Source organism: Pipistrellus kuhlii, unplaced genomic scaffold (assembly GCF_014108245.1).
Source record: "Pipistrellus kuhlii isolate mPipKuh1 unplaced genomic scaffold, mPipKuh1.p scaffold_m20_p_2, whole genome shotgun sequence".
Taxonomy (NCBI): domain Eukaryota; kingdom Metazoa; phylum Chordata; class Mammalia; order Chiroptera; family Vespertilionidae; genus Pipistrellus; species Pipistrellus kuhlii.
This window is the reverse complement of record NW_023425515.1, coordinates 40,578,988-40,606,514: the sequence shown is the minus strand read 5'-3', so window position 1 is coordinate 40,606,514 and position 27,527 is coordinate 40,578,988. Positions and strand designations below refer to the sequence as shown.

At 36.1% G+C, this 27,527-nt stretch overlaps 1 protein-coding gene across 7 annotated transcripts in view; it reads right to left on the bottom strand.

The window, feature by feature from the left end:
• The window catches only part of LOC118723992 (LIM domain containing preferred translocation partner in lipoma), a 639,355-nt gene that overhangs the window by 242,101 nt on the left and 369,727 nt on the right, over window positions 1–27,527 (bottom strand). For all 7 annotated transcript variants that reach the window (XM_045583798.1, XM_045583802.1, XM_045583803.1 and 4 more), the window contains one exon: window positions 11,453–12,142. In XM_045583798.1, the coding sequence (XP_045439754.1) occupies window positions 11,453–12,142 (690 nt within the window). The remainder of the gene's footprint in view (window positions 1–11,452; window positions 12,143–27,527) is intronic.

The following is a 27,527-nucleotide window of genomic DNA, read 5'->3' as shown; positions in this document are numbered from 1 at the left end:
TATTGATGAGGCATTAAAGGGAGACCTGTGATAGTTTGAAGAATTGCTATATGAATGATATATATTTATATTTTTTCAATTACAGCACTGACATTTTCTTCTAAATATTGTTACTGTATTATCTGACAGTTGTCAGAAAAGTGATTGATCCCTTCATTGCCAGGTTTCCCTTACCCCACCTGATTTTATTTTAATATACTCATGCCATTTGATAAAATTATGGGGAGCAAAATTATGTAAGATCTAAATGTGATGGAGACAAGTGTATTTATTCACTATAAGTGGAAGATTTAGTGTTGCTGTTTTTGTTTTGTTTTTAATCTAGTCTTTCCTATATATTTTTTATTATTCCAAAAAACTCAGTATACAGATAGTCATTCCCACCATACAGGGATATTAATGGTATTAAACCTTAAAAAACCAGGTATGTCAGCAACTGATTCATCATTACCTTTAGTCCTCAAATTACAGTAAGAACATTATGGAATCCACAGGAAAACCAGTATGTACTGAACATGTGCACTATGCAAATAATTGTATTCAACAGTTAAGGGAAGGCATTGGCTTCTGTTTAGATTAGCTGGTGCCTGTGTCCTACAAATCATGAAGACATTCTGTATTTTACTACACAATTCTTTGCCCTCATACATTTCACAAAGCTGGAAATCAGTGACAAAAATGCCTCTTTCACAAAGATTAATCTTACCAACATATATATATGATAGTATCATGAAAAGATTGAACATTCAAATATCCCTACAGGTTCTGTCATCAGGTCACACTGAGAGGTTCTGGGCCAACCACTTGCCTCAGATTGCATATGAAAGAGGCACTTTGCTAGACTTTTCTCCCTCCCAGACAAGGAAAATTCAGGAGTGTGGTTACACCCAGACTGTCCTTGAGAGGAGAAAAAAGAGTCACTGGAATAAACAAAATAAAAAAAGCAAATAGGAGATAGAAAAAACAAAGACAACTAAAGTAAGTACTAAATTTTTTAGAAAGTTCAGGACTACAGAGAGAGAGCGAGCAGAGGAGTAAGTCATAAGTGGAGCATCAACCTTGCCATCAAATATCATTGAAATATTAAAGACCATTTGTCTGGTGGTTCACATATTGAAACATGATATCCTAGTGAAAAGGTTGTCTGAAGTCTATTTCTGGTGAAGTGGATGAAACTACTAGCTTAAATCCATCAGATGTTGTCACTGAACTACTTATGGAATCCCAGAACAAAGATGTGATCAGATGATTGGAATCTTAAGCTGAAAAGAGGCATCAAACTCTAAAGGATATTTCTCAAAAGCAATGATGTGGCCACCGAATCAGGGATTTCCTTGAGTTCATTTGTCTTGACTATGAAACCAAATAAAACTTTAAATGTTATAGGTGCAAAAAATGTCATTTTAAAGAAGATAGCCTTATGCAACATCAGATCTCTGGAATGTCTTCCCTTTTCCTAGTATCACCAATCGCAATCCTACCTTTGGTTAGGACAGATCAAATGCCACTTCCTCATAAACCTTTCCCAATAACTTAGTTGAATGTGACCCCTGAATCATCTGGATAGCTAGTAGACTGTATCTTTAACAACTTTGGCTATCCCAAACTTAACATCCTTGCTATATATTGTAGACTCTGTATGTGTCTAATCCCTCCAAATGTAGACACTAAAATATGGTGTGCACCAAATAAATGTGTGGGAAAGAGAGAGGAAAGGAAGGGCAGAGAAAAAAAGTGGGGAATACCTTTTCCCTAACAAGTAACCAGAGTAGCAGAATAACTCAAATATAGATTGACAATGAAGCTTCAGGGCTCTCCACTTGCTATACCCCTTCTTAGGTCCTGGATGGGGCCCAGGCATGTATTCACTGCTCTCTCTTGCCACTCTGACTGCTCTGTCACATAATCCTGAAGCAGTATGGGAATGTTCATAGGGATTTGGGGTTTGGTTAGGGGAAGTTCAGTCAAAGATACATTTAGTTGAGTACAGAGATATACTACATTTAAAAGGTTTGTGATCACTATGGCATATGCATAAGCCATTAGCAGTTGTCATTGTGTGGGGATGATTTTCTAGAAATGCCCCTGGACCCACCACCCTCCTAGCTCTGGGAATCAGAGGGATGGAGCCAGAAGTCCTATGACCTGAATATGTCCCACAACACAAAGAATATGGATTTTGCTGGTGGAGGAGATAGCAGGTGTGAAGTGTATGAAGTCAGAGCTAAGTTATTTGAACAGTCTACTAATTACAAAATGTATAGGAGTATACACACAAAAGATGTTTTCTCTTAGCAGGAATTATGCACTAGTGCTAAACTATGTACTAGAAGGAATTAAAAATGCACTGTTGACTTGTTTTTCTTTGTTTAAATATATTTTATTATTTTTAATATATTTTAGTGTATTATGAGATTTCAGAGAGGAGGAGAGAGGAGAAGGTGAGAGAGATAGAAAACATCAACGATGAAAGAGACCCATTGATCAGCTACCACCTACACACCCCCTCTAAGGGATTGAGACCAAAACCCAGGCATGTGTCCTTGACAGGAATTCAGGAATTGAACCTAGGACTCTTCAGTTTACAGACCTATGCCCTATCTACTAAGTCAAACTGGCGAGGGCTTGATTTTATTTTTAAAGCAAATTTCACAAAATAGAATTTACCAATAGCTCACATATTTTTGTAATAGCTTACAAATAAATGTGAATAATTTTCCTAAATTTGATAACCATCTTAAGTTTCACAGTTAACAATAAAATATTGTGAAGATCAAATACATTTTTTTAAACCTTCAATAATAGTACATTTAAAATGTGTTTTGGCACCCAAACCGGTTTGGCTCAGTGGATAGAGTATTGGCCTGGGGACTGAAAGTTCCCAGGTTTGATTCTGGTCAAGTGCATGTACCTTGGTTGAGGGCACATACCCAGTAGGGGGTGTGAAAGAGGCAGCTGATTGATGATTCTCTCTCATCGATGTTTCTAACTCTCTATTCCTCTCTTCCTCTCTTTAAAAAATCAATAAAATATATTTTTAAAAATAAAAATAAATAAAATGTGTTTTGTCCCTGGTCAGGTACACCCTAAGTTAAGGCATCATGCCAATATGCTAAGGTTGTAGGGTTCAATCTCCAGTCAGAGCACATACAAGAATCAACCAATGAATGAATAAATTAGTGGAACAACAAATTGATGTTTCTCTCCCTCAGTCAATTTTAAAAAGTAAAATAAAATGAGCTGCATTTGCTTTTCTCATTTGGAATATTAATTTTCCTAGTTGTTATAGGATGAATTATGTTATCTTCCATGATTTGTATTTTGAAGCACTAATTTTCATGATCTCAGAAGGTGACTATATGTAAATATAGGTCCTTAAAGAGACAATTAAGTTAAAATGGGTTCATTAGGTTGGGCATAAGTTAATGACTGATGTTCCTATAAGATAAGGAGAGAAAGATCAGGACACAGCACACACACACACTGGGTAAAATCACTGTGGAGAACAGTATGGATTTTCCTCAAAAAAGTAAAATTGGAACTCCCATTTGACCCAGTGATCCCACTTTTAGGAATACATCCCAAGAAAGTAGAAACACCAATCAGAAAGGATATATGCACCCATATGTTCATAGTGGCACAATTCACCATAGCTAAGATTTGGAAACAGTCTAAGTGCCCATCAGCAGATGAGTAGATTAAAAAACTGTGTACATCTACACAATGAAATACTATGATGTGGTAAAAAAAAAAAAAAAAAAAAAAAAAAAAAAGGAATTCTTACCATTTGCAACAGCATGGATGGAACTGGAGAGCATTATGGCAAGTGAAATAAGCCAGTCAGAGAAAGATAAATATCACATGATCTCACTCATTTATGGAATATAATGAACTACATAAACTGATGAACAAAAACAGATCCAGAGGCAGAGAAGCATCCATCAGAACTTCAACCTCAGAAGGAAGGTAGGGGAGGGTGGGGGTAATGGAGAGAGATCAATCAAAGGACTTATATGTATGCATGCATATAAGCCTAACTAATGGACACAAATAATGGGGGGTGAGGGCATGACTGGGGGTTGGGGGGCAATGGGAAGATAAGGACACATATATAATACCTTTATCAATAAAGAATAAAAAAAGAAAATGTATTGCATTAAAATGTTCACTGTTCTTTTATAAAGGGCAATGATGGTGGGGATAAGGAGGAGAGATCAACCAAAAGACTTATATGCATGCATATAAGCCTAATCAATGGACACAGACAAAAGGGGGATGGGGGCATGAATGGGGGGTAGGGAATAATGGAGGAATAAGGACACATATGTAATACCTTAATCAGTAAGGAAATTAAAAAAACACACTATCAATATAGACAATGAATCATCCACAACCTACTAAATTCAGAAAATTATATTAAAGTACTACTTCTGCTGGGAAACTTTGGACAGTCATTCTCTAGGTCTTCATTTCCTGTGAGTGGACAAAACTGTTCCTTAGAAAACCAATGGTAACACATTTACTATTACATCTCTGACCACCTAAATTTTATGAATGCCCCATCACTGAACAAATTTATTGAGGTAATTATTAGGTTCCAGAAGACTTTTGAGAAATTGTGTTTTAATTTCTAGGCCTTGTTTTTTACTTTACAAAAGGTTACCACTCAAAATAGAAAAACAAACATCTGTTTTTAATAGGGAAAGTTAACATTGATTGTGGATAAAAACATTGAAAAAAGATTATATAAAATGGAAACTAATAACTTCTTCACCTGATAATCTCTTAGTAAAAAAGGGGTGTCTTTTTAATTATGTTCCATGCAGTTATTAAAAAAAGAAGAAGAAAGGAAGAAAGATAGACAGAAAGAAAGAAAGCAGCACCAGCACACATGTAATTGACTCCCTATTAATAGCCTGGTACTAGGACTAATAGAACTACCACAGAAGGCTGAACAGTCCTGAGCTTTTCACGTGATGAAGTTCACACTTCCATGGCTCTCCAAATAGGGATTTCCAAATAAACTTGGCTTATGCTCACTCATTAGGAATGCAACTCAATGTTCTACTCAAAGGTTTCAAGAATGACAGTTTTAGGCATTTATTAATTTATATAATCTTCTCACAGTACAGGCTCATTTGGAATCAATGGCAAATTTAATTAGAAATGGAACATTCATTTTGCTTGACTGTAAACTTTGGATATAAATGGGCTGGATTTTACAATATCTTTTTTATATATTATATATTTTATTGATTTTTTACAGAGAGGAAGGGGAGGGATAGAGAGTTAGAAACATTGATAAGAGAGAAGCATCAATCAGCTGCCTCCTGCACACTCCCTACTGGGGATGTGCCTGCAACCAAGGTACATGCCTTTGACAAGAATTGAACCTGAGACCTTCAGTCCACAGGCTGATGCTCTATCCACTGAGCCAAACCAGTTTTGGCAATTTTACAGCATCGTTTAACATTATATTTTCCCTTCCCCTTTTCTGACCAGATCTTCATAGACATTGCAAATTATACATACAATTATACAAAACAATATTACTCCGGGCATTTAGCAGCAGTTCACATTTTGGGTGAAATTCTATCACTCTTAGGGGGGAAAAAAATCATTGTTGGTTTTGCTACAAGTCCTTCCTTCTCACTGGGAGTCATTGGGCTGATGCAGTACTTTGGCTCTGAGGTCTTTAGCTTGCCCTGCATCTCTCACAGCTCAGTAGTACTTTCCTCTCAGAGGTTCGGGTGATGAGTTAAACTCTATTTCTTTGACATTCTGCTCCATTCCACAGCCCACTGGCCACAATCAGCACCCTGACAATTGTTTCATTAGTGCCTGGCAGGACAGAGTGATAGATTAAAAAAAAATGTAATCCATACAGCTTTAAAATACTTAATAGTCTCATCTATTATTTGGATTTTTTAGTCCCCCTCCTTTAGTTTGGTCTTACTGGATCACAATTGAATGTGCAAATATTTATTTATTTTGAGGAGTTCTGGGGAGGTATTCCATGAAGAGCTCCATGACCAAAATTAGAGATGAGAAACTAGGAATATAAATTCTTAGCTGGAAGCCCAGATACTTAAAAAAAAGTAAGATAAAACCAGAAATCCAGGCTGGGGTTTGAAGTTATTCAGCAAGTGGCTAGGAACTTCTAAAAAAAATTTAAAATGGCAATTAATGTCCAAGGCAGAGCTGTGCTATAGAAATATTAATCTGGTAACTTTTGTAGAATGAGTAGAGATCAGAAGTGGATATATCCATTAAGAAGACATTTCAACAGTGCAGGTGAGAAATGAGAACTGAACTAGGACAGCCACAGGGGGATTTAGATAAGAAAATAGATTTGAGATATTGTGAAATTAGAAAGAACCTTGGGACAAATTGTACATGGATGATGAAGAGGAAGCATAACCCCGAGGCCTCAAGCCTGGGTGCCTGACAGGGATTTAATGGGTGCTTCCCCTCCAACTGTTGATCTCATGGCATTGCACGGCAATACCAGAGACCATTTAAATGTCTGCTTGTGACGTGGGCCGTGGTGAGTGATGCCCGGATCCATGGTTTTCCAGGGGGGAAGCATGAGGACAACTTTCAGAAGACCTGGTTTAGAGTTGTGGCTCTTCCATAAACTAGAAATATGATCTTAGTTCAGTGACTCTCATCACTGAGCTTTTGAACCCTCATCAGCACAAGATAGACAGAAACGTCTGTGTTCAATGCACATGGATTTTGTGAGGTTCACAAAGCACTATGGAAACCAAGAAGATCTGCATGAAAGTAATTATTAATATTACTGTCACCAGCTTCCTCAAGCATTATCATCTGCACACTAGTATAGGTACTGTTAATTACCTTGAGACATATATCCATATCCATCCTTCTCCTTGTCCTTATATCTCTTCCTTTTTTCTTTCTCTAATCCCAAAACTGAGAGATTTAGCACATAAATTAAGATAAAGATAGTTCTCTTCAAAATACCACCAATTCTTTTGCAATATATTATATCCCATATAATAAAAGCCTAATATACTAAATGACTGACCATTCAACCAGTCACTATGACAGCATTGACCACCAGGGGGTAGACACTCTGACCTCTAGATTAGCTTGCTACAGGGGTCTGGCCAACTGAGATTGGGTGAGACAGGCCTCCCCTTGGTCCCTCCCCTGCCCTGATCATGAACTGGTGGGGTCCCTCAGCCTGGCCTGCACCTTCTCACAATCTGGGACCCCTCAGGAGATGTTGGAAAGCTGGTTTCAGCCAGATTCCACAGACCAGGCCAAGGTATCTCACTGTTGCACAAATCCATGCACCAGGCCTCTGGTGTAAGTTTCACATACACACACACAGTTAAACACTTTAATATTCCTTGAATATCTGAAATGTTACTATATCAACATTCTCAAAAAGATTTTCTTAATCTTAACAAATTACAGGTTTAGGGATTCTTCAACACAGATCCTGGGCATTTCATTACCTGGACATTCATCTCTGACCTATGAAAATCCCCTGTTTCAACAAGTAAATGAAGAGCAGTGATCTGTTTTAAGCCTGAAAGAGCTAACAACAACTTTGTTAGGTTTACTGAAAGGTAGTTTGTTGTTCTCCAAGGTTTCACCTTCCTGAAAGATTTTTCAAGGACATATTAATAATAGATAATTTCAGAAGTTAACCTATTCCCCACATTAGATGGACCTCTAGACCTTTCTGGGGTTTACAGCATCAGTGCTTTTCACACAGTATGGGGCAGATTGCTGTCTTTTTACCTGACCATTGGCTGCCACAGATGAGGTTTAAGACAAAAAAGTGGGTGCTAGAGCTGCCCTGCCACTTTGGATCTAAGAGTGATGACTGGCCTTGGTTCCTGGCTCTGGGACTTTCATCTAACTCACCTTCTGAATATTAGAGAAAACACCCATCCCAGGAATGTGAAGATAATACATAGGACAAGAATCCCATGGACCACACAACAATACGCAGATATTAGCTTTTATACTAGTAAAAGAGCAAAGAGAAAAGTTTCCTCTATTTCTTTAAGAGGATTGTCAGTAAGAACGGAACATTTCTGCCTTATAAAGCCTTGCTTATAACAATATTTTTCAAGGAACTCAGCTCAGATGTGCAGGAAACACATTATGGTCAACTGTGGTATGCAAATTCACTGCTCTTCACACAGGAATACAAATCTAATCATGATCCCTCAAGTCTCGCAGTTTATGATTATGTCTCCTTTTCTTCACTTGTCTTTTTTTTTTTTTTCCTCTTCTTCTTGCCTTTTCCCTTACCCTCCTTTTCCTCTTCTTTTAAATTGTTCTAAGATGTAGGAAAATTAAAGCAGCTCATCTCAAGTACAGTGATTTATTTCTTTCATTTAAAAAAAAAAAAAAAAAACCTTAATGAGTTAAAGGCCAAGTTCCTCAGAATTGTCTCAACATAACAAAAGATCATTGTTGTAAGGTATGAAGGTAAGTTTTCCATCAGAAAGAAAAAATAAAAAAAAAAAAAAAAAAAAAAAAAAAAGCCAGTGAAAAGTGAACAGTCCTCACCTAGCAATTATTCAGTCTTTGGAAATTTCCAAGCCCTCTCCATCATTAATTCATTAATTAGAGAAGATGATGTTCCACATTACCTAAGATAGAAGTGTGACATAAAGAGATCTAGAGGCTTTCCTCAAGCTGAAAGAGGAATGTCACAGGAGGAACTGGGGTTAGACGTGGGTGCTCATTTTTCCAGCCAGTAGTCACAAAACTAAGCTAAGCAGAGTCAATACTGGGACAATAAGGTCTTCTGTGCACAGGTGCCATTGAATACGAGCAGTGTTCTGCTCAAAGACTAACTGTGAAAGAGCCCATCCCCTCTGTCACTAGTGCCCCCACAACACAGAATATATTTGTAGCCTCATCAGCCTCCTTCTTCTATCTCCAAACATAGACAGATGGCTAAATATCAACCTCTAACCACTCTCCTTAATAATCACAGAGAAAAGTACATGATTTGATTTCACATTTTTAAAATGCACAATGTAATGTTCAAACACATGACACTGTTGAAAAACAAATATTTAAACAAAAAAATTAAATGACATGGGATTCACTGATATCCAGAAACCATAATAGATTATTCTGAATAACTATAAAAAGAAAGAAAATAAGTTTGCATGCTTTTTGGTGAGTGGTTAATGAAAGTTCATTCCATCACCCTAAGTAGATTGACCAAGTCCAAATGCTAGTGATGTGGTTGGACCCAGCATCTTAGATCCAGGCCATGCACTGGGTGTTGATTCTTTTGCATCACTGGATTGGTTCCAATGCTGAATGAAGAAGGGCTTTCCATAATGCCCAGTGACATGATGGGAAAACAGGAAACTCAAAGACTAGCTTACCACTTCTCACAAGATTATTCCCTCCAGCTAGACATATGTTTTTTTTTTGTCTCAAGTCTGCTTTCCCCAGGTGAGGGTGATAGGATCCTAAAACAACTTTGGGCCTATCACTTTCAATTAAGACCATCACTCAGTCATCTGAAGTCAGGTTGCTTTGGATGGAGACAAAACTGCATTTATGCTACTTTGTGCTTAAAGTTTAGTGTCAATGATCCCAACTAAACATTTACTCTCCCATAGGGGAATTTATTGCAGTTGCACTAATGTGAGATAAAGTTGAATAATGCAATTGTTTTCTGGCCTGCTTGCTCTGGGGACCAGGAAGGACTAATGTCAATACACTGTAACACTAACAAAGGGCAAGGCTATCTAGGTTGGCTATTTTGGACAAACTTTATTTAAAAACCAAGCATACAAACAAACTTACTAACATGAATTTTCATACAGGGATTTTAGGAGGGAAAATGTTTTCCAAGAGCAATGTTTCCAAAACACTTAAAATTTAAACTAGAAAACTTTAAGTTGGAAAATGATCATGGCTGGACCACTTTCATGTAGAGTATTCATATAAAGGATGCACTTTTGGAGAAGGGTTCTTTTCTTCTAAGGAGCCTAGAATTTATTTTGGAGTACCATTAGAAGAGCACATACTTTCATTTGAAAATAGTGGTTTAATAACACACTCTTGGGAGAACAAGGACCTGACACTTCTGCTATAATGTTGAAATGTGAATGAATATATCTGTAAAGTGACAATGCAAAATGTGTTAAGGATTAAAAATATATAGATAGTCCTTCAACCTAAATTGCCCCCAAATTACCATTCAACTTTTAACTATTTCTGATTTCTCACAGCTGTTAATGAAAGGAAAAAAGCTGCTATTCCAACCAAATAGCTAAAAGCTAGCTTGATTTCTCCATCTCACTTCTTCCAAGTAATTCTTTCTCCTTGGTTCCTCTAGTAAAGGTAAAAGGACATACCATAATGCTGGTTCAGGTAATCTTGGAAAATCAAAATTGTATGTGAGTAGGTATATGTAACATCATACCTTACCTATTCAAAGGAATTTAATATGTTTACTTAAAAGACATACATGCTTGCAAGTAAATAAAACAATGGAAAAATAACTGTCATAAATATATTCTTTTAATTGCTTAATAGAGTTAAAGGCTAGAGAGTAAGATTCTTCTTGCAGGATCTGTAATGTGGATAGACAAGTGGTGATAAACAAGTGCCATTATACTGCAGCAACCTCTTCCCAAAAGAAATTAGACAAGGTATCTGCATTACCTTAGATCCCCTTGGCTCACCTGTCTCCTGGGCTGTTGACCACTTGTTGTGTCTTAGCTGCCACTTTGGTACCATCTTTGCTTGAGTTCTGACCAAGGTTTCATAAACCCAACCTGACAGCAGCTCACCTCATGTTTACCCTGTATACTCCTCACCTCCAGACCTGCTGATGCCCTGTCCCTTTAATACATGGGGTGCTATATATTTGTTTGGTGCCACTTAAATGATGTCTAAGTATGAGGAAGTTTCTGACTCACAGAGAAGCTTGGTTCAAGAGGAGACAAGAGCTAGTAGATAAATTATTTTCCCCTTTTGCCACCATAAAAAGATTACCCTGAGTTGATAGAGTTCATATGTTCTTTTGGAAGATGATTTTTCAGGATTGAAAAAGTAGATGCAATAGGTACTAAACAAGAGTCGTTTTGGTAACATAAACCCATATCCCCACTAGGATCTCCTTCTTTTTCTACTTCACTCATGCTTCTCCTACTTCACTCTTGGACCCAGCATCTTAGATCCAGGCCATGCACTGGGTGTTGATTCTTTTCCTGCACTACTGGATTGGTTCCAATGTTGAACCAATATAGAGATATATAGATAGTCCTTCAACCTAAGTTGCCCAAAAATTACCATTCAGCTTCTAACTATTGTAGTTTCAAATGAAATTAAAAGACCACATACATTTTTTTGCCTTAGACTCTGCTTTCTGGGAAGGCTGGCTAACATAGGCGGCCCTTTATTTATGTCAGTATGTCAATGAGTATCTTACCTTTGGCTGCAGTGGTGGTGCACAGGGGGCTGGAACAGGATCTGTGATATAGGTCTTCTTGGGACCAGCAACTGGATACATGCCAGTAGGGTGCTGGTTTCCTGTCCCAGAGGGAGTGTATCCTTGTTCCCGTTTCCAGGTATTGGGGTGACCTTGTTGACCATAGGCAGGATCAGAGTCATTTTTGCCCCCATACACAGGCCCTGCTGGGCTATAGGCTTCATAATAGTGCCCTTGGTTAGGGCCATACCCATATCCAGACTCAGGTTGAAGGCCTGGGGGTGGGTTATATGTATAATCCATGCCTCCCCGTGTTGGAGGAGGTGGACCTTGACCAGAAACAGGAACTGATTGAAGGTTATAGCCCTGCTGCCCTGATCCTGGGCCGTAAAATTGTCCTGGTGAAGGGGCAGCCATATAATGAGAGCTGGGTTGGGCTGATTTCACCTGCACGTTGAAGGTAGGCCTTGAAGGGGTGGATGCTGTAGTGTATGAGGCTGGAACTGGCTGTGGCTGGGGTTTTAGTGTCCCTATTGGAGCCACAGGGATGGGCCCACCCTGAGGTGCAGGCTGCGGTTTCAATGTAGACTTTTTGGTTGCTGTTAGAGGAGGTTGGTTTGGTATGACCATTCTTTTATGTCCAGTGACAGGGGTGGAGACTGGAGGAGAGGCTGTTGTACTGGCAGAGCCCTGAAAAGGGAGAGAAAGAAAAAAAGAAAAACAACAACAGACATTATTGCCAACGGAAAATTTAAAGAAATATATATTAAAAACTTCCAATTATTATTTTTGTATTAACTGCACAAAATACAAATACAGCATGGCTCTTAACTTCTAAGAGTTTAGAGACTAACATAAAATCGGCTGCATTTTTGTGAACTACCAATGGAAAATCCGTAAAAGAAGTCAAGGAAACAATTTCATTTACAATAACATCAAGATAAAAATACTTAGGAATAAACTTAAACAAAGAAGTAAAAGATGCAATTTTATATTAAAAAGTACAAAATGTTGCTTAAATAAATTAAAGAAGACACAGATAAATAGAAAGCCACCTGAGATCATGAGTTGAAAAACTTCAATATAGTTAAAATGCTAATACTTCCTAGAGTGGTCTACAGATTTATTGCTATAAATACTTTTCAAAATCCCAAGGGTGCCTATTTTGCAAAAAATAAAAAAAAGTCCATCCTAAAATTCATATGCAATCACAAGAACTCTTGACAAATGAAAACAAAATTGAAGATTTCAAACTGTCCAATATCAAAACTTATTATAAAATTTTAATAATCAAAATAGTGTGGTAGTAGCATAAAGACAGATATATAAACCAATGAAATAGAATAGAGAATCCAGAAATAAACGTTTGAATGCATGTTAAATTTATTTTTTACAAAAGTGCCAAGACCATAAAATGGGAAGAAAATAGTCCCTTTAATAAATATTGTGGGAACAATTGGCTATACACATGCAAAAGGATGAAACTGGATCCTTACTTTATACCATATACAAAAGTTAATCTAAAATTTTAGCACTAAACATAACAGTGCAAACCATCATATTCTTAAAAGAAAATATAGAGGGGTAGCTTCATTACATTAGATTTGACAATGTTTTTGTTTTTATTAAATATGTTAATATTTAACAAAAAACACTAACAACAAAAGAAAATATATTGAACACTGTGATCTTCATCAAATTACCCCAAAACTTAGTCACCATAGTGCTAAAGGAAGGCAGTAGAGAAAGAAAGCTGGAGGACTGGGCAATGGAAACCTAAATAAAAACATACATACATACATACATACATACATACATACATAAATAAATAAATAAATAAATGCTAAGAGGGTGTTGAGAACAACAAACATTCTGGCACAACCAAGGAGATGCTAAATTTTAGATCAAAGAGTAATTTACCATAGAAAACTGAAATGCAGCCTTGCCCTCTTATATCTTCCCAATGTCTGTTGAATTCATTCCTTCAACTCATAAATAATTACTATACTACTGAATATTACTCAGACATAAAAAAGACTGAAAACTTAACATTTGCAACAACATAGATGGACCTAGAGGGTATCATGCTAAGTGAAAGAAGTCAGTCAGAAAAAGACTAATATCATATGATTCCAATTATAGTGGGAATCTAAAGTACAAAATAAATAAATAAGCAGGACAGAAATAGACAAATAGATACAGAGAACAAATTGATAGATGGCCGATGGGAAGGGGTTTGGGTTACCAGGTATAAAAGGTAAAGGGATTAAGAAGTAGAGTACAGACTTGTAGTTATAAAATAGTCATGGGGATGTAAAGTACAGCATATAGAATCCTATCTAATAAAGAGAGAGAATATGCTAATTGACTGCCATGCCCACAAAGATGGTGGTGCCCACAGCCACAAGATGGTGGTGCTCAGTACCCTCAGCCCCACCAGCTTGGCTGCCTCTACTGCTGCCCCCCCCCCCAGTCCCTTCAGCCTTCAGCCACCCAGGGGTGGCCCAAGGTGCAGACAAGGCACCAATGGTGGCTGCCCAGTTGTCCAGGGCTGGCCCAAGGCACAGGTAACCAGGACCAGCCTAGGCTTGCACTGCCAGCAGTGGCAGCAACAGAGGTATGAAGGGGGGATCACCTTCCCCTGTCCCAAGGACTCCCAGACTGTGAGAGGGGGCAGGCTGGGCTGAAAGACCCCCCTCCAGTGCATGAATTTTTATGCACAAGGCCTTTAGTATAATTAATAACATTGGATCAATTATATATGGTGCCAGGTGGGTAACAATACTTATGGGGTGAGACACTTTGTTAAGTTATGTGAATGTTAAACCATGATGCTGTATACTTAAAAAAAAAAAAAAATATATATATATATATATATATATATATATATATATATATATATATATATATTATTGATTATTTTACAGAGAGGAAAGAAGAGGGATAGAGAGTCAGAAACAACGATGAGAGAGAAACATGGAGCAGCTGCCTCCTGCACACTCCTCACTGGGGATGTGCCTGCAACCAAGGTATGCCCCTCACTGGAACTGAACCTGGGACCCTTTATTCCGCAGGCCAATGCTCTATTTACTGAGCCAAACTGATTAGGGTAGATGCTGTATACTTGAAACTAATATAATATTCAATGTCAACTATAATTGAAAAAATAAAATATAACCTTATGTTGTTATCACAAAATTAAAAACAAAAGGAAATACTGAATGTCCTAATGACACAAAAATGAACTTCCCTTCCTTCTGAACCATGGAAGGCTAAAATTATGATGGGAGAAAAGTCAAGGTTAGTGAAAGCTTGGAGATCTAAACATTTGCCCTCAGGTATTATTCTACTAGGAATCTGCAACTATGCAAATGATGCAATGTTTTAATTTTGCTCTGAGATACTAAGATTAGATTTGTTGATATAACAAATAAGTGTACACACTCTAATCTTGTTGTTTATTAATTTACATGCAAATTCTAGTATGTAGAGGAAGAGAAGATGCAAAGCTTAATATTACTCTATTGTTATTTACTCACATCAGACTGCAAGAGATAATAGACACATGGAAAAGATGCTGCTAACTGCTTCCTAATCATATACACTTCCCTTCTTTATTACTCAAGAATTTCAATTTTTTTCAGGGCAGTGATATACGCACTTAAATATATAGCCCAATACTGTTTTGTCCATAGATAGAAGCTGTCATGTGACATAGTCTGGCCAATGAGATGTGCCCTAAACATTTTTGAGAAAACTAGGACTCTCCTGACATAAGCATCATTTCTTCCTACTTTTCTCTTTCCCCCTTCTTGCCTGGAATGTGGATACCATGCTGTAAATGGTGCAACTATCTTGCTCCCACCATCATATATATAAAAGCCTATTGACTCAGATATTTAGTGTTTGGGGAAGAGCTTTTCTAAGATTTAGGTTGATTCAGAGATAAAGATTAAAACATTCCCAAGGCCATTGGTTTACATTTCACTTCTAGTGATTGTCAACTAGAGAAAAACTAACTACTGGCCAGGGAAACCTTAGAAATGAATCAGTACTTTTTATTTTTATTTTTATTATTATTTTTTTTTAATCACAGTGACTAGGGCATGCTATTATCATTAGATGATTGGAGGACAAAACACATCATTGTCAAACCTCAAAAAACAATAGTGCCCCTGTTAACATTGATAGACTCTTGGGACACATATCATCTGGCAAGTTAACTGTGAGGTTCCCAATTGCCCAGAAGGGTCACTGTCCTCTCTAGAAATTACCCTCTACACCACATGTGTCAAACACAAGGCCCGCGGGCCAAATCCGTCCCGCCAGGCCTTGCAATGTGGCCCGCACCGCGCTGTCATCACTGCACTCCGCTGCGTTTCCATCACAGTGACAGTTTATGACTGTTCAGTAAACCATTCGGCCCACGATTTAGGCTGGATTTTTTATTTTGGCCCCTTCTCTGATTGAGTTCAACACCCCTACTCTACACAGTGGTCCTCAACCTTTCTAATGCCACAACCTTTTAATACAGTTCCTCATGTTGTGGTGACCCCCAACCATAAAATTATTTTTGTTGCTACTTCATAACTGTTATTTTGCTACTGTTAATGAGTCATAATGTAAATATCTATGTTTTCCAATGGTTTTAGGTTCTACAGCAGTGGTTCTCAACCAGTGGGTTATACAGATATTTACATTATGATTAATTAACAGTAGCAAAATTACAGGTATGAAATAACAATGAAAATAATTTTATGGTTGGGAGTCACCATAACATGAGGAACTGTATTAAAGGGCTGTGGCATTAGAAAGGTTGAGAATCACTGCTCTACAACAATCTCTCTTTCCTGGTCCAAATAACTGCTCTCTGCCCTGGTCCCCTTGAGCCTAGAGAAGATGACCACTCTGACTCTGCTAAGCCCAGATCATCAGGTTGTCCCTGTTACTTCTCTGTGCTTCTATTTATAGGCTGCCTTTATAAATTAACTCCCTGAGAGAAGCTAGCTTCAATGTGACATTATTTTTTTATGGAATCCTGACTGTTACAGATATCATTCCCACATATTTGTCACAATTGCTGTTTCCTAGGGATTTTGCAAATCTAGATTTAGTTCTGTTAAGTTGCAGGAGGCAGTTGAATAGAGTTATATGCTTCCCCTTTTTCAATATTAATCTTTGAAGGGGAATACTTGCAATTCACATTTGTAATTTAAGCAACCTGGATATTATTATCTAGGTAGAGAGAACTTTACCTTCTCCATAAAGGTGGTTGCAATAGTGCACAATGGAAAGAATTGCAGTTTTCTCATTAAAAAATATTTAAATGTATATCCAGAGGAAACTCTAAAATCAATATTCAGTTAAGAGGGTCAGGATTTTCTAGTCAACCTTGTTAGTTTTTAAAAAATGTCAGCATAAAAGACTTGAATGAAATGGAAGAAATCAAGTTTTTCTTTGATGACTCAAGATCAGCAGAATTTCTGAGTTCCTGTTTGGAACACTTAAAAAACCCAACTATAAATGGAGATGGTGACTGAGCAACAGGACTAGTGACGGGCACTCTCTGCTGCAGCTGTAAGAAGTCAGCCCCCAAAACAGATGCCCCAGAAGTGACAGATTTTGAAAATGAAAATCAATCACCTTCATAAAATCAATAACAACAAAGATATGATTTGTGTAGAACTGAAACTTTAGAAGCAACTTTTTCACAAATATATTTTTCTCTCTTGGTGAACACATATACACTGGGTTACACTGGAACCCGTGTGTGTGTGTGTGTGTGTGTGTGTGTGTGTGTGTGTGTGTGTGTACATGCACATACACACACTATTCAAACATTCCTAAGATCTTTTTTTAATATATATTATTAATATATATATTTTATTGATTTTTTACAGAGAGGAAAGGAGAGAGCTAGAAACGTGGATGAGAGAGAAACATGGACCAGCTGCCTCTTGCACACTCCCTAACAGGGGATGTGCCCACAACCAATATACATGCCCTTGATAGGAATCGAACCTGGGATCCTTCAGTCCGCAGACCGACGCTCTATCACTGAGCCAAACCAGCTTCGGCACATTCCTAAGATCTTTGAAGGAAGGCATCAGGGCACAATTTCAGGAGCCTGTGCTTTCTTCTAGGAAATATCCCATCAGAAAAATTTTCTTCTGGGCATAAAAAGGTTTCTCACAACTTTATTATGAATTCTGCTGTGCATGGAATGTTTTTGAGTATTTTCTATATCATAACTATGTGTGTGAAAATAGCACATTTAGCTATATATTTTTTTGCTTCTCAATTTTTTTCTTTACCTCAATGGAGGTATAAGGGTTAAAAAAGAGGAATAATTTTAAAGCATACTTATTTATGTTTTGCATGGTTAAAGAAAGTGATGGCAACATTTTCTGGGCCCACATAGTCAATTAAATGCATAGTGAGTTTTTTCTACTTATTGGATTAGTTGGAGCTTCCAAGTATGTATTTTTGGCATTTCACTTCTTTTTTGTTTTTGCAGGAATCTTTAAAGTCTTTATCATGATTTAACATTTTCATTTTTAAAATCAAGTTCATTTAAATATTAAACTCATATAAATACATGTCTGTGTGTATGTTTGTTTTAAAAAAACAAAACAAAACTTTGAATCTATGTAGCAGTAGTTTAATGTGGTTATTTTCCCATTAATTAGTTTTAAATATTTTCAACATGTAAAGGTCTGTGAAGTTAGAAGAGTATCCTAGGATCAATAGTGTGCGTCTCCCTGACCCTCAGTAGTTTATGGTGTGGTGGAAGGGCTCATATGTAATCAATAATTGTTGAACCTGCCTTCATTACAAGGCAGAATTGTTGTAGCCATAAGACAAGACAGACAAGGGGCTATGTGAGCACCTCTTATGCTTACTTCTTAGAGCATGTCCTCAACTTCTTTTAAGCCCAAGTCAGGATAACATCTTACATTCATCCATCTCCCTTACCCCTGCCCACCCATCAGCTGATCTCACCTATACAAACACACACACACACACACACACACACACACACATACACACATACCTAATGTAATCTAATACAATCTAACTTAAACTAATCTATTTGTAATCCCTGATTATTTCTCACATTATTCCAGTTTTGCTTCTTTCCACCAAATATGGTCTCCATTACAATTATCTGTTCTAAGCTATTTATTACCATGATCCAAACTTACTTCTCTCTTATCTCTCCTCCTCAATAATGCCACAATGATCTAACATGACATCTGATTGTGGCTGGCTGATGATCCAAATTTGGCAATGACTCTGCCTTGTGTTGGACTCTTTGTTTTTTTATTTTCCATATACTTTATAAAGATTTTACATGAAGCCCTTGCCTCACTCTCTGGCCAAATCCACTTTTTCACAGCATGTGCTCCAGCAATATTAACCTCACATGGAGAGTGGAATAGATGATTCATGTATGTCTGTACTCATATCTGTCAGCAGAAACCTCTTTCTATAGCCTTGGATCCATTCTATACAACCCCTCCATGGTACCCCATGCTGCTCAAACACAGCCATCTTCTGACAGTTGCCTGCATATTCTCCAAGTCTCAGATCGAATAGTCCTTCCTTTGTCATGTCTTTCTTGACTCCCATGGAAGGATGTTGAAGTTATTTTTATGGTTCTTCACTTATACTACCAATAGACTTTTTCCATACCTCCAGTAAAATAATTAAGTAGTGTTTTAATAATTGACTTGCATGTTTTACAACTTGGGAAGGTGTCAAAAGGTAAGTGATTAAAAAAACAAATTATCATGGTCTTAAACAGAGATATTTATGATTTGTAATAGAAAATCCAGGTATTGATTGTCAAATACTATGATGTTTGTTCAACAGTGACAGCAGGATTCAGGCTCTTTCTGCTAAAAGTACTTTTCTAAACTTTCTATGAAATTGTTACTGATGACAATCGGCAACATTCTGCCCAATTGACACTGAATATTATACTCTTTATCTGACACGGGGCCTATTCTCTTCTCTCTCTCTTCAGTATCACCAAGAACATGCCCACAACTGAAAAATTCTCCTTTAAAAGGACTTTCTTGAATTTCTATCTCCAAAATCATCTGTATTCTAAATGTTAAGCCCAAATATTCAATTATTTTTTGTGAGTACCTGGATGTCTCATATGCTCTTCAGGCTTAAGATGTTAAAAAACTATTTATCTTATTCCTTGGGTCTACTTTTCATAATTTTTTGTTTTGTTTTGTTTTGTTTTTCCCTATTTTTTTTTCCTCATCCAGGTATTGCTCAAATACCAACATTAGGAGTTATTCTTGATACTCTCCTTCACATCCCATTCAAGAACTAAATCCTGTCGACCCTATTCCCTATATAGAAAATATTATAACTCTCATATATGCCCACATTTCACTATTCCCACTTCTGCAACCTTATTCCAAGATACTACCACCTCTTACCAGGAATGCTCCAACATTATCCAAATTGGTGTCTCAGTAGTTACTCTTGTTCCCCTCAGTGAATCCTTTATTCCTTAGATAGAGTGATTTATTTAAAATGAAAATATGATTCTATTACTTTCCTGCTTACAAGTCTTTAAATGCTTAGTGTATGATTTAGACTCTATCTCTCCTATCTCTGCATGAGAGTTACATGACTTATCACTCACTGACGCTGACTTTCTTTCATATCCAGTGTGCTGGGCCCCTCCCATATCAGGACTTTATCCAGATGCTTCCCTACCTCTCTCTGATTTCTATGTCTAGCTAATTTTTAACAATACTTTAGGTCTCAACCTGAGTATCAGATTCCTAAGTGAACTATTGTTGAATCCTCTGGCATAGTGAAAATTCTTTAGAACTCCCCTTCTGCACACATCACAGTTGTATATTTCTGTTTTCATAGGGTTAGAGACTGTCCTTTTATTCTGTGTCCCCAGTGGCTTTTTTTGTTTTGTTTTAATATAACTTAGAACATAGTGGAGATGTTTAACAAATATTTGAATGCATTAATTAATGAATAATAGTCTCCAAAAAATGCATTTGTCTTTTCAGATTATAAAATACAAAATATGAGCTGCTTCATTTCTCCTATTACTTGGTAATCAAGAAACTCTGTGATACATTTAATGCATGCTTAATTACTATAATCTTATTAGTCTCTACCTCTAAATAGTTTAATGACTTTACTCTATGAATGGATTAAAAATCTACTGCTTAATAATTTAATCCAAATTATTTATTCAATAAAATATTGAAATTCTGCTGTGTTCTAGGTAGTAAAGACAAAGGGAATAAGAATCTTGCACTGGAGGATTCTTAGTTGATTTAAGGATTTTTACGAATTTGGTTTATTGAAAAGAAAATTTTCTAAGCTAACAGAAGGAGAAAGTATACAAAAACTAAAGCCCTATACAGAAACAGCAACATAAAACCCAGAGCCCCTTCATTACATTTTAATTTCAGCTAAATAATGATGTGGAAAAATACTTAAGATGTTAAACATAAATGTCAAATACTAAATGTGAAATGAAAAATACAGAATGTGAAAGCAATCCTATATGCAATACAATTGAAGCTACATACAATATGATATTTCCATATGGAAAAGGAATAAACAAAATATGGAAAAGAAATGGTGATTTATTAGCAAATAGGATTATGAGTATTTCATCTTCAATTTTACTTTTAGGACCATTGTTTAAAATTATTTGAACAAAATCTGATGTCCATTTTTCACTTGCAGTTAACTGCTTTGCTATGTATCCTTCTGGCAGGAAACACAAGCTAAAATACCTCTTAGTAATGAAAAAAAATATGTTTAGCCAAACATTTAAAAAGTATTTACTTTTTGTAAACATTTTGTGTTTATACTTTATCTTTACACGCATCCTTGAGACAGGAACTGAAATTATCTCTATTTTTCAGATGAAGATACTGAATCATAGAGAAATTAAGTCACAACCCAAGGTTAAGTACAAGCAATTGGCAAATCCAGGATTCAAATCTAGATAGCCGGGCTCCATTGCTTGAGTTTTAAAAAACATTCTCTCTGGGGTAAAAAAGAGTGAAATAGACCACATATAAAAACATAAAAATAATGAGGTCTTCTCTTTTTATTTATGATTTTCCTATTTTTAGGAGATATACAATCAGTATATAGTTACAGAAAAACATTTCTCTCCAGGAAAAAAATAAAATAAAAAGGAGTAAATGGGATAATAGATCTTCTGGTTGCCACCTAGGAAACTGCAGAGTGACAGCGATTCTGTAGAAACGAAGACTTCATGCATCTGAAATATCAACCCAGTGTTCCTCTTCTGACTTTTGTTGCAAACACCAGGAAGCTAAACAAAGGGTATTTGGCAGGCCAAATGTAGTTTGTGAGGTGTTCTTTGCAACTTGCATTCTAGGATAAGGACACCATAAAACAGAAATATCACCTAGGAGGATGATCAATGAAATTGAATGGTCACGCACTAGAATGCAGGAGAGAGAAAAAATCAAGTTCGCCAGTTTAGAGTGAAGCAACATTAAAAAAAGTCACATTGCTTCTCTAGATAGACTAGTCATCAGAAGCACAAAGAAGATTTAAAAGTACTGTTATTTTATTCCTGCTCTTCTGATGAAGAGTCTATCTTGTTTTTTTTGTTGTTGTTGTTGGTTTTTTTTTTCTTTCAAATTCAAGTCTTTCTATAACCTAGATAAAAGATGAGCTTGCTGGATGACACACAGGGTTGAGAGAAAACCACCCACATGCTTCTTGTTCTTCTGATGCTTTCCTTTGTAAAAGATATAATGGAATTCAAAATCCAGTGATTTCAAGAGTAAATCCTGAATATCTGCAATGAGTTTTAATGGCCAATAAGAGCTCATTCTCATCTCTAATGATTCATACCAGGCAGGTACCTAATAATCACTGGATAAATGAATGGATAGATTTGGTTTCTCAGTTTCTTTAATAAGAAAAAAATACAAACACAGCTTACCTATTTAGTTGTAATGACATGCATTTCTCATTTGACACTTGTTTTTTGCTTAATAAAAGATTACTTCTCCATTTTCTCTAAGCACTTAACTGAAAAAATAACTTAATGTTGCCTTCTTGAGTCCCCTCATTAATTATCTTCCATAATTCAATGTTTATTACTAATAGATCCATTTCTCACTGATTTTGGCCACTCACACTATCTACTTGATAGATGTCTCCAGGAGCTAGAAAACAACCTAACAGATTAAGAGCATAATATATCAATATACTACTACTACTACACATTTAGAGGAGTACTTCTCAAATCTGGGCATCCTACAGAATAACTTATACTTAGGGCTTTATTAATACAAATTAGCTTTCATTTAGGGCATGTAGATACAAGTTATCTTAGATCCATTCACTCAGAGAGTGAAATCTAGAAATTAAAAAAGGAAGGAACAAATGATTCTTTGTTAAAATCAGATGTTTTTTAGGTGCTAGTGTTAAAGAAGAATAAAGAATCCTACCTGGACACTATGGCTATGAGTAATGGGAGAGGGTCACCCCCATTGTCTTCAAAGGACAATGCTTATGCAATTTAGATTTAGGAACCAAGGTAATGCATTCATGTTTCTATAAACTCCGTATGGACAATCTGTCTGTGGGTTAATTTAATTATTTATACATAAACATGAAAATATATATGTTTACTACTAGAAATTTAGCCTAAATAAATTACCACAGATGGCATAAATATTTAGTTTTTAAAACTGTTCATGTTAATTTCATTTTTATCTTTTTATTTTAAAAAAATATATTTTATTGATTTTTTACAGAGAGAAAGAGAGAGAGATAGAGATAGAAACATCGATGAGAGAGAAACATCAATCAGCTGCCTCTTGCACACCCCTACTGGGGATGTACCAGCAACCAAGGTACATGCTCTTGACAGGAACAGAACCTGGGATCCTTCAGTCCCCAGGCCAATGCTCAATCCACTGAGCAAAACCGATTTCGGCTAATTTCATTTTTAAATGAAAGACTATAAAAATTTAAATAATTACATAGAAATTATTTAAATAAATTATGGTACATTCATAGAATGGAATACTATGCAACAATTAAAAAACGTATTATTAGCATGCTTTAAAACTTCCAACAAGCTTTAAAACTACCAACAACCATACAATTCCACTTCCAGGTATATATGAAAAGAACCCAAAGCAGAAACAAACAAGTGTCTGTACACTCAAGCTCATAGCAGCATTTTTCAAAATAGCCAAAAGATAGAAGCAACACAAATATCTCCTGACAGAGGAATGAATAAACAAAATGCTTACTTAGCTTAAAACAAGAAATTTTGACACATGGTAAAACATGAATTAACTTTGAAACATTATGTTCACATGTAACAAGCCAGTTACAGAACAGACACCGGATATTTCCAATTATATAAGGTGCCTGATAATGGCCAAATCCATGAGGACAGGAGAACTTAGGTACCAGAAGGTTGAGAGAAGGTAGAAATGCAAAGTAATTATTTAATGGCTATCCATTTCCATTTTTGAAAGAAAAAAAAAAGGCTTTGAAGATAAATGGTGGTGACTGTTGCACATGGATGTGAATGTACTTAATGCCACTGATCTGTATTCCAAAAATTAGTTAAGATGGTGAATTGTGTTAGAATGTTTTACCAGAAGGAAGAAGGAAGGAAGAAGGAAGGGAGGAAGAGAGGGAGGGAGGGAGGGAAGAAGAAATTTTAAAAATCAAGAATTTTATATATTTTAAAATTATTTTAAGAAATACTGTTTATATCTGTTAATATATGCATCTATCTCTCATATGCACATACATAAATATATAGCTAGAAAGATTTATTCTCAAACTCATAACAGGTTATTTTAAGGAGGTGGTTTTTGAATGTTCTGTGTTCTTTCTCTGTTTTCCAAAGTTTCTATCTCAACCATATATTACTTTTTGAATCAGAGTAAGACACACACACACACACACACACACACACACACATATATATATATATATATTTAAAATAACATATGGACTATATATATTTAAAAATAGCACATGCTAAAAATATCACATTGTATTATCCCTGCTTGTATATGTGTGTACATAGACAAAACATTGAAAATATACTGAAACATTAAAAACAAATTTAAAATATTTTAAGAGATTAAAAATGGCATTAGCTGAGGTAAACAGAATTTTTGTTTTCATCTTCATATTTTTTATATTTTCTACATTAAAATGTTACCTCCTAAATGGTAGCAAATAAATGGTAAATGGCTAACATTATCTCAAAAATTTACTTTTAAAATTAAAATCACAGGATTTTAATTTGTGCCATTAAGTTTCAAACACTGCTGCCAACACAGGGAACTGTAGTATACACTAATTTTCCACCCTTGATGGACATCTAAACCACACACACACACATTCTTACAAGTCACACATAGAATTCTTGGGAGAGAGGTGCAAAAACAAATATCTAGCATCTGTGCATTGGATCAACACTCGCTCATTTCACAGTGTAGTGCTCTGCAAACATACTACATGCACCACCACCAGTTTAGGGCTATTGTTAATAGCTTCTGAGGCAGAAACAGCAAAAACTATATGGTCTGGTTGGCACTGCAGAGCAGTTTTAGTCTTAGAAGCTTTACCATTTAATTAGTTTTGACAACACTTTTGAGCAGGTACATGATACTTTTGAGCAGGTACAAGCAATTCTGAGGACTACTGAACACACCATGCCAGTATTCCAAGATAAACCCTCCACCTTGAAATAAATCAAGTCAATTGAGAGCACCAAAATGCTACCTTGAAAGTCCTTATTCCTTGATCCCTAACTATGGAACACAGAAACAATGATCTAAGCGTGGCCCTGCACTCACATGTCCATAAAATTAGCTTTTTATTTTAACTAGCAAACTTGGAAAACCAGTATTTTAAGGAGTATTGCTACCCCCCAGACCCTAAAATATTCTAAATGAGATGGCATGTCATCAGTTGTGAACATGAGAGATTTTCAAGGTTCTTATTTATACAAATGGACATACAGCACAGTACACTTAGTTCCTAGCATGCATGTGGCTAGCACTGAGTAAAATACCATTACGATGAGGCTTAATTCAATCTGAGTGTGTTCTATAATCTAGGCCTGCAATGATAAAAGAACCAATTTCAAAAGCAAGTGACCTCATTTACTGAGTCATCTTCTCAAGGTCCTAGCCACTTTTCTCCAATCAGGCCAGGGAGATAGAAAAAAGCACTGAGCTAAACCAAGTAGCCAGAAATAATACAACAGAAATCTTGATTATATTGTGATAGTGCATGTGTACTTTTACATGGCTGGTGGCACTGGAGGTGGAAATAGTAATTCTGGTGGCTAAACTGGCAATGAATAACCATTAAAATGTCCATAACTGCCCTAAATGGTTTGGCTCAGTGGATAGAGAGTCAGCCTGCGGACTGAAAGGTCCCATTTTCGATTTTGGTGTCAAGGGCATGTACCTTGGTTGTGGGCCCATCCCCAGTATGGGGTATGCAAGAGGCAACTAATCAATGCTTCTCTCTCATTGATATTTCTGTCTAGCCAATCTCTTCCTCTCTGTAAAATAAATAAATAAACACAATTAAATATATTTTTAAAATACCCATAACTTATTAATTATTATTATTTTTAATTAGATGGTGGCTGAGGAAATCATGGGTCTTTTGATCTGATGAAAGGTTACACAGCTGGTGTAAATGAATTCAAGGACAGATGCATTCAAAATAAGTAAATAATGAAAGGTAAAATAGAAGCGTATAGGTATCTTAACAAAAATTTTGTAAACTAGTAATATTTTAAGGAGATATTTCAAAGACTTAATATAATGTGACTGAATATTATAAATGGGCCAAGACCATTTTTTTTCTCCTTAATATTATAGAGACTTTTGATTCTACATCCTAATTACCTTCAATCTTTTCAGTTTTTCCTATCAATGCATTAGTATCTTAGTGCAGTCTACTATCCCTGGTGCCTTAGTTTACCGCATTTCATATACACATATGCCATGTACATATTATTCCTCTGAAGGTGCCACTACTTAGCTTTCTAGTCTCTTCTCCTAATTCCCTCCCCTCCGCCTTGATGCCCCAGTCATTCTGTGCATACCCTTCTGGAATACTTTCCAACCTGATTCCACCTCTCAACTACTCAACAGTACTCATCCTTCAGGTTTCAAATGAATGACACTCCCAGGAAGCCAGGCCTGATTCTCTATGCCTAGATGAAATGTCCATCACTGGTATCCCTTGAACAGATTGTACTTATCTTAGACAATCCATGTCCATTGTTTTGCAATTCATCCTTTAATGTTCTTCTCCCCTCTAGTTTCATATGAATTCTTTCTTATTCAACATGGTACCCTTAGTGTCTAGCAAACAGGTACTCCATAAATATTTGTTCAATGAATAAAACTTATTTTGATAATGCATTATTGACGAATTCTATGAGACATTGAGTAAAACAATAACTGCTATAGTGGGCTAAATTATAACTTCCCCAAACTCTTCTCCTTCACAGTTTTGTAAAGCCAAAGTCTATTCATCTGAGAACTACTTAAGTCAGAAGGTTTTATAATTCAATTTAATTTAATAATATATTCTGAGTTAATTTATGTATTTTAGGTTTCTTAGCTATAGGTAATAGGAAATGTGGTGAGTGTGTTTCAGTAGTTTTGGTTGTAATAAACTACTATCATAGAACCAACTATTCTAATATGTCACTGCTATTCATAGACTATTAATATAAAGATGGAATCATTCATCTCAGGAAAATCCTGAATCATGAAAGGGTTTATAATTTCTGAACTAGTGAAAATGTGCGTATCTTTGAGACACATCCTATAAAGACTGAACTGAGCAGACAGTCTTTTTAGGATGGCATAAAGGAATTATTAAAAAAAGATGAACTAAATATGATTTATTTGTGAATAATTAAAATATACAATAGTCTTATGGAATCATAGAGGATAATATATTAATGGAATATGAAGACCAAATTTCTACCTCCTTTTCAAGGAACCCAGGGCAAGAA